Raw genomic sequence first — 15,642 nt, forward strand, 5'->3', positions numbered from 1 at the left:
GTGGTTAGAGATAATAACCGTTAACTGTAACTATTTGTATACCTTTAGTATTAATCAACTAATGATTTATTTTTTTTTTTAAATAATAACTAATCCAAAGACTAATGAATACTGTCGCATCATCAACTTAGAGAGACTTGTAGTATATAATATTTCTCTACCTATCCATAGACCAGGCCGTATTAATGGGCTTGTTTGGCAAAGACATGTACAGAACAGAACAGAACAGAGTAGTGGGTTGTTAGTTTTTGAAATTAGTAAAAAGTGATGATGTGATATAAAATAAAAAGAATTTGTATAAAAAAGTGAAAAAGTTTTGTATTATAATGAATTTTTTTATTTGAATAGTAATAAAAAATTATTGATGTGATATAAAAAAGTGAAAAAAAGTGGGAATATTTTGATGTTGATTAGTAGTGAAAAATATAAAAAAATGAGAAAAAAAAGTACGTGAACAGTACTATAATGTATTGTTACTTGACAAACAATCCCAACGTCCGCTAAACAGGAACGACATCGTCTGGGGTACAACGCCATCTTCAAATTGTGAGGTGAGGCCAGCTGCGTGGGTGCTAAACGTTGCAGCAGGGGGGAGAGAGTTTTTAGAGAGAGGGAATGACTCTCATGCGAAGAGTCTCTGCGAGCCTCCCCCAAGTTGTTGGATTTGCAAGCAGGTCCTTCAAATCCTTCAGAATCCCGGGAGATCCCCTGGATTCCTCAAGCTCTTCTGCTGTCACCCACGGAATCCACGTCTTCCAGTGCCCTGTAAGTCCTCTCTTTCACTCTCTCTCGCTTATCCCTCCACCCCATTCATCTCCTTTTTCCCATTGATTTCTGAGAAATAACAAGAAATTTTAAAAAGAATGTAGTAAAACATAATAATAAAATCTTCAATTTCACAACTGCCACTGCCACATTCATTTTCAATTTTTCATAACCTTTCTCATTTGTTTTCATGGCAACCAAACGGGGTATGATTGAGAAACCAGTGATTCCGTGTATAGGATCTTACGTTTGGTTGAGTTTTGGGCTTCTGAGATGGGATATTGAATGGCTATGTAATGTAGGATGCGGTTGGGATTGTTGCAAAGCTGTCGGATTGTATAGCTAGTAGGGGGGGAAACATACTCGGCGCCGATGTTTTCGTACCCCAAAACAAGCACGTGTTCTATTCTAGAAGGTACTTCTTTCTGGTTCTATTTGATCATTTTCCTCAAGAAGTTAATCTTCCTCTATGTTAGTTAAATTTAGTGTGGATTTTTATTGAGTGTAATGCTGTCTTTTATGTTTGTGCTAATTAGTTTGATAGGACGCGGAAAATAAAATAAATTTGTTTTATTTCTTTTTGGTTACAAATGAATGTTGTTAACAAATATGACAGTAAAGAGTTGACTTAGTGGTTTAGATTTGTCATTTGGGTCTTTGTTTTTGCTTCTAAACGTAATTCTAGGAGTTGCAAGAGGTTAAGGGACTCGATTCTTAATAGGAGACACTTTTCAGGCAATGAATCGTGTATATGTGCTTCTTTTGATTCTTGTGGATAAACAGCTGGATTGCTTCAATTTGGCTGCTGAAATACTGGTTTTATTGCATTGGTACGTGGCAAAGGAGTGATAGTTGGATGGATCCTACAAGTAGTGGGTTTGTCTATAATTGAGTGTTGTTTGGCGAGTAAGTTTAATGTTTATGGATACTTGATTTGTATGAACAATGGTTAGAGCTGAATAATTTGTCCTGCATGACAGGGGGTTTATTTTTTACCCTGTTACTAAATATGTGTGCAACATGGCAGTGAGTTTATTTTTGATCCTGTTAAATGGCCACGGGAACAAATGGATGAAGACTTCATTAAGCTGTCAAAAATATTCAATGCTATGAGATCTGTCGTCCGGGTGCCAAATCAAGACTCCAAATATAAGATTGCTGTCCTTGCTTCGAAGCAGGTATATGTTGGCCATGTTCGCTAACAAGTTTGAGATCACTTTTATCTTTTCACACAAAAACATGCTTTTCAGAAAATCGTTACCAAACGGAACACCTTTCAAAAAAAAAAAAAAAAAAAAAAAACACTTTTTTTAGAAAACTTCTCACAACTTATTATGAGAATATTTTAATAAAACATGTGTTTATTTTTTTAAGTGTGGAGGTTGACTTATTACTTACAAAACAAATAAAAAATATAAAAAGAGGGGTTGCGACATCCACCTCCAGCAGATGAGAGGGGGTGGCCATGCCAACCGAATATGGGGTGGCTACATGGTTACTCCCAGATAGGGGCTGTAGTGTGGCCATGCCAATCGAATAGGGACCCTAACTAGATAGGCGGTGGCCACATGACCACTCCAATAGGTTAGAGGTGGCCACATGACCTCCCTAACAAGATAGGATTGGTCATGTGCCCACCACAATCAAATCAGGTGGCCACCCCAACAAGTAAGAGGTGGCCACATGGCCACCTCAACCAGATAGCCACCTCTCTCTCCTTCCCTAGTGATGCGGGCCAGTTTTGTCATTGTTTTGTTAGATTCGTTTTACTTAAAAAATCATATCTTCTGATTCTGACATCGGATTGAGACAAACTTGGTGGAGTTGGAAAGCGTATTCAAAGGGCTACAATTTTGTATTTCATGAATATTTCGTAATTCCAATGCTTACGAGGCAAAAGTTGTAGTTTTGTATTATTTGTACTACAAACCTTTTTTTTTTTTTTTTTTCAAATTTAGGCTCTATATAAGCCTATTAAGATGGCTTTAGCCTCTAGCTTATGTATTTTTATCAGTTTGTCAATATGAAACACTCTATGAGTGGTTTTCTATTCCTTTTGCCTTGATCCTTGATAGAATCTTGGTTTGAGAAGAGTTGAAATTCTGTTGTTGTTTGCTATTGCAAACCCACTATGCCACCCTGCTTTAGTTAGTATTAGAGCCCAACAATTTTCCTGCCATGGCGCAAAGAAAGCGTGACAGAGGAAATAAATATACAAGTTTTGGTGTTGTGCATGAGCGCAAAGAAACAACACGTGATGAACAATTGGCGGTTCATTCGCAGCACGTGGAGGAGCAATTTATTGTGTGATCTAGGTGACTGATGGAGCAAATCAGAGCCTTATCCAACTAACTTGACGCTGTGGATGTTGCTACCAACTCCACGTTTCGTGGATGAGAATGATGTGGTTACTTTTAATGAGGCACGATCTCCACAGAGGAATGTACGGTTTGACACGCGGAGTCCACGGTGGGCCACCTTGATTGTTATTCATGAGCATCAAATTCATCTACCAAATCAATTTTGTGTGGAGGAGGAAGATGAATTTGTTGATGAAGAGTTCCAAGAAGACTAGTTTGTTGATGAAGAGTTTAAACTTGGAGATGTTTATGAAGATGTTGAAGATCCTTCACAAGGATTCGTGGATTGAGATTCTCCACCAACCTATGATATCGATATCAATGATGGAGATCTTGTGGGAGGTTCTTTGTTATATGATCAAGAGGAAGAATTTGTAGTAGATTAGGTCTCTCCACTAATTTATGACATCTATCCTGACAAAGAAAAATCATCGGAGAAGTTAAATTTCTTAGATAATATTGAAAATTTTGTTGATGAGAGTTCTATATATAATGTGCTTGATGAAAGCCCTAAAATTGAAGTCTTTGATTTGGATGTTAATGAAATTGATTTCCTTGGGGTAGAAAATATTTTATCAAATTCTCTTGATGTTAATGCTTTTGATGATTTTTATGCGGAGAAGAATTTTATGTTTAAAAGTAAAGAGATCGTTGATCCCTTTTGAGAGATATTAATGGCGCATGAATGAGAGAAGATGTGTGACAATCGTGTGAAGCTAGAGTTCTTTGCATTTAGTGAGAAAAGTTTCCAAGTTGACCATTGTAGTCTTGTGGTGATTTGTGAAGTATTATTTCTTGTGGGATGTTACATTATTTTGCTTTTGAAGAGAAATGGATGGAATTGATTGATTGGGCATCCGAATAATTGGGGCGAGAATCATTTGAATTTGAGAACGAATTTTCTCAAACCCGAAATCATATCTTCTGATTCTAATATTGGATTGAGACGAACTTGGTGGCGTTAGAAAGCTTATTCAGAGGCCTACAATTTTGTATTTCATGAACATTTTGTAATTCCAACGTTTACTAGGCAAAAGTTGTAGTTTTGTATTATTTGTACTGCAAAGTGTTTTTATTTCGTTTTTTATTTTATTTTATTTTTTATTATTTTTAGGGTTTCAAATTTAGGCTCTAAGCCTATTAAGATGGCTTTAGCCTACATCTTATGTATTTTTATTAGTTTATTAATATGAAACACTCTATGAGTGATTTTCTATCCCTTTTGCCTTGATTCCTTGACGGAATCTTGGTTTTTAAGAGTTGTGATTCTATTGTTTGCTATTGCGAACCCATTATGCACTTTGCATCAGTTGATACCAATTGACGCAGGGCAAAACTAAAATTGTTCTGACAGGGTATGATAGCAGCAGAAACTATGAATTAAAGATAGAAAATAGAATTCAGGATGAGAGAAAATAACAAATAGAAAAGAGAAAACCCCTAATTGCTCCAAATAAGCAAACGGAGAAATAACTCTGAAAGATTTAAAATTTAATTGATACTTCAAAACTTTATTCTAAAATAATACAGATCTGCCTTTATATAGGCAAAGTTTGAGTATTTTCCAAGCTACTTGGAGAAAAAGAAAGAAATAAAAATATAAAACATAACCGTAAACTTGGAGACATAGTAAAGTTCTTGTACAGAAAGTAAAATATATTATTCTAAAAATAATTTTCAAATATTTTGAACGATTCTTTCCACTCTCGGGTTGATTTTATTCAAGAAATAATCTTCAGATTTTCTCTTGCATCAGTCTCACCGGGTTGGAAGGAATTCGTTCTCGAATTCGAATCATCTCCGATCAATGTATTCCATCCCGTACTTCTCAATACCAAAATAACTTGAAACCAAAAGATAAACAACTTGCAACCCATCACAACTTAACTCTGAATAATAGATATGAATTTTCTCACACCAACTTGAAATAAATCAATCTTCTCACTTCTTTCATTTATTTTTTCCAATTCACACTCCATAAAAGTCTTCAAAGAATTATCAATTCTTTCTTGACCACAAATTAAAATTGTCATCCAACATACCGAAACCAACATCCAAGTTATTACTAGGAGAATTTGATACAAAATTTTCAATCTTAAGAAAATCAACATAAGTAATTTCCTCATTTCTCAACTAAAATCCATCATTATGTGGACTTTCATCAAACACATGGTAGTCATTTTTTTCTTCAATAAATTTTATTGCATCCACAAAACTTACCTTATTCAATAAATCCTCTTCGTTAGGATAGATGTCATAGATTGGTGGAGATACCCAATTTACAGAAAAATTATCCTTAATAAATTTGTCCTCTTCCACATAAGATGGATTTGGTAGATGGGCTTGAAACTTGTTAACAATAGTCAAGGCAGTGAGAGAGCCATAAAATTTTGGAAGCTCAACTCTTAAGCTTAAGTCTCCATGCCGCTTATCCCGATCACGATGTTCCCGAAACAGAACAAGGTTGTAATACGGGTTCTCGAAATTGGATTCTGATTTGCCACCGTAAATATCGCAATTCATCTCCATGTTTTGTGCCGCTAGATGCTGAGTTAACTCCGCAACCTACCTTTGCAAGTCTTCAATCATCACGTCTTGTACACTGCGTTCATGGTAGGGGACTTCTTCATTCGGAACCTGTCTACGTCAACCACGATCACGATTACCAGTCATGAAAACTGATGAAAAAAATCACCCCAAGAAGATGCTTAAGCTCTGATACCAACTGACGCGGAACAGAACTAAGATTGTTCTGACAGTGTATGATAGCAGTAGAAACTATGAATTGAAGATAGAAAATGGAATTTTGAATAAGAGAACATAACAAGTAGGGAAGAGAACCCCTAATTGCCCTAAATAATCAAATAGAGAAATAACTTTGAAAGACTAAAAATTTAGGGGTAATTACCTTTTCCCCCCATCAACTACCAGTCATTGTCAACATGCCTCCATGAACTGACACCTCAACCAAAAGAGAGCATCCAACTACCAACTTTACATACTTTGCCTCCCTCCGTCAGGGAATCCCGTTAATTTGGAAGGAATATTCCATTTTTGGGCGTTAATTTTGGTTTAAAGACCAAAATGCCCTCCAACAGTAATTAATAAAAAAAATATTAAAATTAATGTTTAAAAAAGTTGAGGGCATTTATGTCATTTTTGAATTTGAGTTAGGGTATTTCAGTCTTTTTACGAATTAAACTGACGGAAGGGGGCAAAGTATGTAAAGCTGGTAGTTGGATGCTCTCTTTTGGTTGAAGTGTCAGTTCATGGGGCCATGTTGACAATGGCTGGTAGTTGATGGGGGAAAAAGGTAATTACCCCAAAAATTTAATTGATTCCTTAAAACTTGATTCCAAAATAATATAGACTTGTCTTTATATAGGCAAAGTTTGAGTATTTTCTAAGTAGAAGAGAAAAAGAAATAAACAAAAATACAAAACATAACCCTAAACTTGGAGACAAAGTAAAATTACTGTACAGAAAGTAAAATATATTATTCTAAAAATAATCTTCAAATATTTAGTACGATTTTTTTCATTCTTGGGCTGATCTTATTCAATAAATAATATTCAAATCTTATTCTTGATTTTCTTCTGCATCACCTACGGGTGGCCTTGTGGGTTTTTTTTTTTTTAACAAACATTCTAGAGAATAGTAATGTAAAAGTCTCTGAGGTTTAACTTTTTATTGAATCATTCCGTAAGGTTTAAAATTGATCAAATCACTTCTTAAGGTATACCCTATTATCAAATCGCTCCCTTCGTATATCTGCCGTTAGGGTTTTTCAATGGAAATTGTGACACGTAAACATAATACGACGTCAAACTCAATAAGATAGCTTCACATGTACAAAGGTGTCTCCTCAACTTGACCCATGACAGAAAAAGACAAAAATATAGAAAATAGAAAAAAAAAAAATAAAGAGAACGAGGAGAAAAGTGGCCACCACCCCACAAAATGCATGGGGAACTCACCCCACTCACCCACCCACGTTTACTGATAGAGGGGGCATGGGTAGGTTAATACCCACATCCTTCGCCAGTGGGTGTCGGTGGACCCACCCACACCCCTTTCACTAGATAGATTGTGTGTGGGTCGTTCGACCCACCCACGCCCATTGGCAAAGGGGCGTGGGCAAGTCGTGATCCACATCTTCCGCTAATGGGCAGGGGGGCAATGGGGCAACCCCACCCCTCCTCTATTGGTGGGTAGGTTACGACCCACCCGCGATGCCTCCGCCAGTGGGTGGGTTGCCCCACCTACCCACGCTCGTTGATGGCGTCTGCGGGTGGGTTGCTACTCACACCCCCTTCGCCAGTGATGTAGACTAGATGACGTGCCTTCATGGAGGAGTGTGGAAATAATTCGAGGAAAAAAAAAAGTGATGGAAGTGAAGTGCTATTAAAACAACATGAGTTTGCGCGCCAACAAATTGATAACTGATTTAAAAGGCTACAATTAGAAGTTCAAAAATCTTGTGCAGAAATCTCGCTTGACTCACACGACTCTCACTCGAGCGGGATTGCGGTAGGATTTTTGCTTGATGTTTTCTTGACTCTGGCTCGAGAGATTGCAACTAATTATAGAACATAAATTTCGCTTGACACTCGTGCGACGTTCGTTCAAGCAAGTTTGCGATTATTTTAATAAAGACTAGTTTTGTAATTTTGCTTTCAGAGTGGCGTCCCTAACTTCTATTTAAGTACAATAAGGACGGCTTGGCCGCCCAACCGATTTTATTCTTTAGTTTTATCGTTAAGAAACACTGTTGAGAGAGTTTTTACCCTATTCCTTATATTTTATATGATTTATAGAAGAGTTGTGAAGTCTAGTACGTGTAGATTCTACTTCTCACTACGCCACATTACATTAGTTGGTAACTTGGTATCACCAAGTTACTTTCTCACCGTTGTGCAAAGAGAAGGTTGTGGAGGAAGACATACAACCCATTGGCGATGTGTATGAATGCGATGTGGTAGCATGTGATGAGCAACTAAAGGTACGTTAGCAGTGAATGGAGAAGTGATATGAGTAGTTAGGCGATCGATTCGATGCATTGGCTAAACAATTCACCTCCTTAGGCGTTGGGGAGAGCCCATCAATTGGTTGCCTCTGTGGAACAAGGAGGGAGCGTCCCTTGGTGCCAAACAACACTAGTAGATGAGAGGCGAGTTTCAAACTTGACATACCGGAGTTTCAAAGTTGTTTACAGCCCGAAGAATTCCTGGATTTGGCCACTGTTGTGGAGGAGATTTTAGGTTTCAAGGAGGTCTCTAATGATAGGAGAGTTTCTTTGGTGGCTACTAAGTTCAGAGGGCGAGCTGCTATGTAGTGACAATTGAAGCAAAGCTGAGTTAGCCAGGAGAAGTCAAAGATCAATTGTTGGGAGAAATTATTGAAGCACATGAGAGCGGCATTCTTACCCCCACAATTATGTGAGGACGATGTATCAACAACTTCAAAATATCAGACAAAGAACACGTTCTATGGACGACTACACCGCTGAGTTCTATAGATTGGTGGTGTGCATTTATCTTGCAGAATCAAATGATCGATTTGTTTCAAGGTATATCGAAGGTATGAAACAACAATTTTAAGATTCTCTGAATTTCTTTGACCCTATAAATGTGTTTGAAGCCCATCAACGAGTCTTACTCTTTGGAAAAGATTTTAGGGAGGAAGTCATGAGGTATAGTAGGAGGGAACAATAGTGGTAGTAGCACACAAGCCCTACGCCAACTAATCATAATATGGTGCCACCACCTACATCGAATAGAGAGAATAGAGGGCAAGCGAATGCGCAACCTAATAGGCCGCTTCAACTAGTGCCCGTGCCCCACCACAGTGTTTCAAATGTGGTGAAGTGGGTCATATAATGGCTGATTGTAGGAAGGGTGACCGTTATGGTAAATGGATGTATATTGATAAAGAAGAATTTGAGAATAATGAAATGGTTGATACTGAACAAGGGCCTATTGATGCATTTGTTCCTTGGGGATCAAGTAGAAACTAATAAGGAGTAAATCTCCATTTATTTCCAGCCTTTATTTCCTTGTCGAATATGGAAAATATATTCCAAATAAGGTTATATGGTATTCTTGAGTATTCTTTCTCACTAGGGTCTAAGTCATTGATGGCTAAACCTAGCCTTGTAACATGTAGCTATCATTCCTCTAGGGTTCCTGCATGATGTAAATGACGGTTAGACCTAATGGTTATGTCTTATGACCTAGCCGTCTCCTATTTAAGCATAATCCTAACGAATAAAATATCATTCTTGAGTATTATCAAAACCTAGAACATCTTTTGGTGTCTTGGAGGTCACGGCTTCCTCAAAGTAACCCATATCATTTTCCCTTAGTTCTTGTGCTGTTTGGTTCACATCAAGTGGTATCAGAGCAAGGTTGATTGTTTTCTACAACAATCACCGATCCATGCCCATCACCATGTCTTTCCAAATTTTCTTGAGTGCAGAGCAACAAGGAAGGCTAGAAAGATGCAGTCATAATTCCTCGCGTGGAATGATAAATTCACCAAAAAGACGGAGGAACATATGAGAAAAATTAAAAATTTGTCTCCACCACGCCCCTCTCTAGCAAGCCAATCCTTGCCCATAACGCCTACCCCACGGCTGTCACCGTCACAAAAAAGAGGAAGAAAAGAGCTATTGAAGCAACAAAAATCCATCCACACCAGCGTCCCACCAAACCACCGTCAACCGAATGCAGATCAGCCCACCTCAACCGCAAATTTAGAAAGCACTGGACCCAACCTTCCAAACACGTCATCATCAACTCATGCCGTGCCTTCACGCCTATGGGAGTCACTTGTGTTCATTGTGGTGTGAGAGAGATAAAGAAGAGAGCTTTTGTTTGGCTTTGGTTCAGGGAAAATATATATATATATATATTGATGGGAGAAGATGATGATGGAGGTGTGGTCATGAGAGATGAGGATGAGAAAGAATACATCTTGCAGCATTTTCCGCCTTGAGGACAAGGGTGTTGTTATGGGAGGGGGATGATGTATTCGTTCCTTGGGGATCAAGTAGAAATTAATAAGGATTAAATCTCCATTTATTTCCAGCCTTTATTTCCTAGTCTAATAAGGCAAATATGATCCAAATAAAGTTATAGGCTATTCGTGAGTATTCTTTCTCACTAGGGTCTAAGTCGATAACAGCTAAACTTAGCCTTGTAACATGTAGCTATTATTCCTCTTGGGTTCCTGTATGATGTAAATGTCGGCTAAACCTAATGGTTATGTCTTATGACCTAGCCGTCTTTTATTTAAGCATAATCCTAATGAATAAAATATCATGCTTGAGTATTATCAAAACTTAGAACATCTTTTGGTGTCTTGAAGGTCACGGCTCTCTTGAAGTAACCCATATCCTTTTCCCTTAGTTCTTATGTTGTTTGGTTTACATCACCTACGTATGATGATGAAAAAGAATTTGAGGAAGAGAATGTGCATGGAGATGAGGGACCTTTGTTGGTAATGAGGCAAACGCTCTTCACACCTTGTAAGTCTGAGGGGGGTGATTGGCATCGTAACAATATCTTTTAGTCCACCTATACTATTAGGGGTAAGATATGTAGTAATTGATTCTTAGACCATGCCAGCGACCACTGCGACGATTGTGAAAGAGTCGAACGATAATCACAACCACGCAATATCCACAACAAACATCATCGTTGCCAAGATCACCAAAACACCACTGCACTCAGCTCCGGCCACCGAAGACACCACCACCTCCCTAGAGTGACCAAATTACCCCTGTAACAAATCCCTATCACCAACATATTCTTCTAACCCTAACAAACTCTTGTAAAAAGTCCAAACCTTCTTTGGGAAAAAGTACAAATCTCTTAGCAAGAAAAGGGTTCATTGATGAGGTGTAGGAGCCTGCAGAAAAGTTGGATAGGGAGCTTGGTGAAGTAAACGAATTAACTGACCCTACATGCAATCAAGTTTCCATTGGAGAAGATTTTTTGAGGACAGGAGACAACAAAGCTTTTAGAAGCAGAATAACAACTTAAGGCTGCAGAGAGCTTGGATGTAACATTAATGCAAAACTATTGATCAACTAAGGATGGGAATGTAAGGGGTCAAAACTGATTAGAAACAATCCATAGAAGGAAATCAGTAAGGCAGCGCGTCTAGTTATTCAGCTTTAAAAGGTCCCCAAGGTTACTGTCAAGCATATGGTTTGGGCGGCGGCCATTAGGTCACCTATTTTGAGTTATGGACACACAAGGCCAAAACATGTGTGCCGGGCGTGCAACCCATCAACCTACTAGCAATGGGGGAGAAAACATAGCATGTTGCAACAAAAGCTTGATTCGAGGCGTCAGCAAAACACTGCTGTCTGTTCCCAAACAAGAGCCCCTTAGCGCCCCTTTCCCTGCTAACTCATCAGATGACCAGTGTGAATTCAAGGGCGAATTCACTCCAACCCGGGAGGATGATGCAGACCAGAATATACATGGCTTCATGGAGGAGTTTGGAATTAATTCTAGCAAGAACAAAGTGATGGAAGTCAAGTTTTATCAAAATTGCACGAGTTGACACTAGCAAGTTGATACTCATGAAACCAAGCATATTAGTTGGGGTAAAACTGACATATCTTTTGATTTCGATATCAAATGAACACACATTTGGTGGTGTTGGAAAGCTGATTTAAAGGGCTACACTTTTGTATTTCACGAAAAAAATTAAATTCTAATGTCATTTTTTTGCCATCTGCCAAGCTAAAGTGGCAGATCTGTACACGTGGAGCCATTTTATTGGTCTAACCTTCTCTTGTGCCTACATGTCACAATTTCTGATGAGAACCCTAACAACATATGTATGGAAGGAGCGTTTTGATAACGGAGCATATCTTAAGGACTGATTTGATCAATTTTAAACCTTAGGGGTTGATTTGATAAAAGATTAAACCTTAAGGACATCTACAATATTGTCCCATTTTTTGTTAAAGTAATAAGTCAGCCTTCACACCTCAAAAAAATAAGCACGTGTTTTCTCAAAATAAGCATGTTTGAAATGTGGACCCCACCAGAAGCACTTCTCAACTCTCCATCACATCAAAAACTTTTTCGTATTAAAACACAAAAAACACTTTGTTTTTTCCAAATCGTTAGCAGTTGTTTTTTCATTTTTTATTTTTTATTTTTTATTGTTATTGTAACTTGAATTAATATCATGCATATTTAAGCTGCCCGTCTTGCTGCAGGACCATTGCCTGGTTGATTTGTTACACGGTTGGCAGGATGGAAGACTTCCAGTAGAAATAACTTGTGTAATAAGGTGAAGTTTCAGGTCTGCCATCTTTTCATTATAACCTTTTCATTTTGATAATGTTGATTTACAGTCTTAAATGCATTTTCACGTAACAGTAATCATGATAGAGGTTCAAACACCCATGTGACTCGTTTTCTTGAAAGGCATGGTGTTCCTTATCATTATCTACCCACAGCCAAAGAGAACAAGAGAGAAGGGGAGATCTTGGAATTGGTCCAGAATACTGATTTTTTAGTACTTGCTAGGTACATGCAGGTAAATCAAACTTTCTGGTTTAGGCTCTCACTCTATTAATTACAGTATTATTTTGATAATTAAAAATGGAAAATTTCTGTCAAATGATGTTTATTATTTTTGTATTATCATTTACTGATGGCATGGTTTTTCCCAGTCCACCTGTCAGTATCCAAGCCAGTGGACTCTTAACTTAATCAATCATATTCTTCTACTATGTGCTTTTATTGTTGCTCTATTTATTAATTAAAAAAGAAGAAGAAAAGAACTCATAGAGAGATTTAATTGAGTGCCCACTCACTACAATATTTGAAATTTACAGCATCAGTAATCTTTGCAGTTACTATCTGGTAATTTCTTAAAGAGCTACGGAAAGGATATAATAAATATTCACCATGGTCTTTTGCCATCATTCAAGGGCGGGAACCCATCTAAACAGGTTCAGTCATCCTGCGTTCTTCATAGGTTATATTTACTGTCACCTTTCCAATCATTTCTGTGCTTCCTTCCTGTCTATCATGTTTAATATGCTAGATTGTGTTGGCAGGCATTTGATGCAGGTGTGAAATTGATTGGTGCAACAAGTCACTTTGTGACTGAAGAACTTGATGCAGGGCCTATTATTGAACAGATGGTGACTACATAATCTTTTGCAGCTGTTTTGAATTTTTTCCATTAACCTATGACTGCCTGCTAAAGCTTTAATGGTGATTATATGATTAAGGGCAATAATACTCTTGGTGATTATTTATTTGTTTTATTTGCATAACATGTCTTACGACTACCGCATCCCATTCAACCTTTTACCACCCTGAACTTAGGGTTAGTAACTTAAGTGGGGTGAAACCGTGAAAGCAATTAGCTGTCTGATACACCTAGCGAATTTTGCATATTGTTGAGGCTATGAAATCTTAAAAGTTTATGCTACATAAGTCCAGGCTTGTTTGTGCATGTTTTAGGGATGATACCTGTCCTAGCCAGAATGTAAAGCTAACCTTTTTGACTAAAATGATGTAAAGTTGAGGTTTGTTGTCACAGTTGTATCTCTTATGCATTCTTTTCCAGAAAATTTCAGGTTGTTAAATTTTAAGGGGAGGACCATCATGTACTTAGTCTGTACTCTGCTCCATTTGTTTTTATTGACAAGATAAAACGGTGATTTTGAAGAAGCCAATATAATTGCTGATTTTGTAAAATATACATAAAAAAAATTCAGACATTATAATAATTTGTTTTTAGATTCTTCATGCTTGTATTTGTTAGAATATTAATTAAATAATTAAAACTTTCATTAATATTAAATAATTAATATTAATTAAATCAATTAAAATTATTGATTTAACATGGAGTTAGAGCCAGTTGTGGTGTGTGGTATGATGGATGATAGTTAGTTGGAGTGGGGATGGTGTATATGCATAGATGGTGGGTCCTTTTCATAGTTGGAGCAAGGATGAAGGTGCATGGCGCGGATAAAGCCCACACAAGTTATCCTAGAGATTACCCATAAGATTGACCAAGTTTCTGTTTGAAAGGGAATGTAGCAGTGTGGTGCTGGACTCACGTGAGAAGATTGTTGAGTACATGTGTGCGAGTATAAAGACGTCATGTGTGAATAATTAATATAACATTATTGGGCCCAACTTTATAAGCTTAAGTTTTTGGGTTGAGCAGTGTCTCAATATGCTATAATTTTGGTTTCACTAGAAAGACACCTCAAGGTGTCAATCTCCTTAACAGAGACTGTTGAGTACACGTGTGAGTTTAGAAAGGTTAAGTACCACATTGGAAAGATGTTATAAATATGAGTGGTCAATATAACGTAATTGGGCCTAAAGTCATTGGCTTAAGCTTTTAATGTGAGTGGTGTAGGGTATGTTATATTAAGGTCTCAATACTTTTCCAAAAAATATTATGGTCTCACTAGAAAGACTCCTCCACGTGTTTACCTTTCATTTGAGTTAAATATTTCAAAGTTGTTGAGTAGTTTAAACTCACACGTGAGACTTTGTGTTTGAATATTAATTAAGTAATTAAATTCATAATTTCTTATTATCTTAAGCTTTTTGAACAATTTGTGATTTAAGTAGTTTATATCTGTAGCACAAAAGTTGCTATTGTAGGCAATTAGTTTTCATTAATTGTACATGATGGGACTGTCCCATTATCAACATCTCAAAATACATCCAAGTTTTTCTTTGCAGGTTGAGAGAGTTTCCCACAGAGATAACTTGCAGAGTTTTGCGCAGAAATCAGAGAACCTTGAGAAACAATGCCTTTTAAAGGCAATAAAGTCATACTGTGAGCTGCGAGTGTTACCTTATGAGCAAAACAGGACTGTTGTATTTTGAGGGAAAGAAGGGCATGAAGCGGTTGAAAGGGGGTGCGAAGTTCGAACTGTACGTACATTAACTTCTTCATTCGAAATGTTGTAATTTAGGAATCTAATAACATGTACAAGCAAGGTTCCATACTTTTTATTTCTGAATCAATACATGAACGATAAGAAATTTGTGGAAGACTGTTGTTTTGATAAGTAATTATATATACATCTGTGAATTTCTGTGGAGGAAAATTATCAATGATGCATTCAGGCATCTTTTGCTTCTTTTCATTTTTTTCCCATTGCGGAAAGAATTGTCAGGATCTGCAGAGTATCTTTGTAGAGAATCTACATAGCTAAAAGAATTATTAAAAACTCAAGTAAATTTTTACGCCAATTCTTAAGTAAACTTGGTTATGTTTGGTGCGTGAAATAGCTATTACATTTGGAAAAATAGTAGTTTTTATTAAAAATAGAAAACTGTAGAATGAAATAGCCATTCTCATAGCCCATGAGAGAATTACTATTCATTATTTCTTCATGACAATGAAAATAACTATTTCAAGTGTTAGATTCATAACATATACTCTAACACCACACTTATTCTATTTTACCTTCTTCCATTGCTAATAAAAGCTTTTTTTTTTTTTTTTT

General features: G+C 37.1%; 1 protein-coding gene across 2 annotated transcripts; it reads left to right on the forward strand.

The window, feature by feature from the left end:
- Positions 1 to 541: 541 nt before the first annotated feature.
- On the forward strand, positions 542 to 15,273 carry LOC133853683 (formyltetrahydrofolate deformylase 1, mitochondrial-like). Of its 2 annotated transcripts, none has more exons than XR_009896703.1 (8): positions 542 to 765; positions 1,068 to 1,180; positions 1,793 to 1,943; positions 12,367 to 12,440; positions 12,530 to 12,689; positions 13,009 to 13,133; positions 13,216 to 13,302; positions 14,870 to 15,009. XR_009896703.1 is itself a non-coding variant. In XM_062289685.1 (8 exons), exons 1-8 carry the CDS (start codon positions 616 to 618, stop codon positions 15,014 to 15,016), a joined length of 981 nt encoding a protein of 326 aa, XP_062145669.1. In that variant the 5' UTR covers positions 544 to 615; the 3' UTR covers positions 15,017 to 15,273. The 2 variants fall into 2 exon arrangements, 1 of the variants encoding a protein (XP_062145669.1); XM_062289685.1 differs by having other exon boundaries at positions 544 to 765; positions 13,009 to 13,107; positions 14,870 to 15,273.
- Positions 15,274 to 15,642: the final 369 nt, after the last annotated feature.

Source organism: Alnus glutinosa, chromosome 13, assembly GCF_958979055.1.
Source record: "Alnus glutinosa chromosome 13, dhAlnGlut1.1, whole genome shotgun sequence".
NCBI classification, from domain to species: domain Eukaryota; kingdom Viridiplantae; phylum Streptophyta; class Magnoliopsida; order Fagales; family Betulaceae; genus Alnus; species Alnus glutinosa.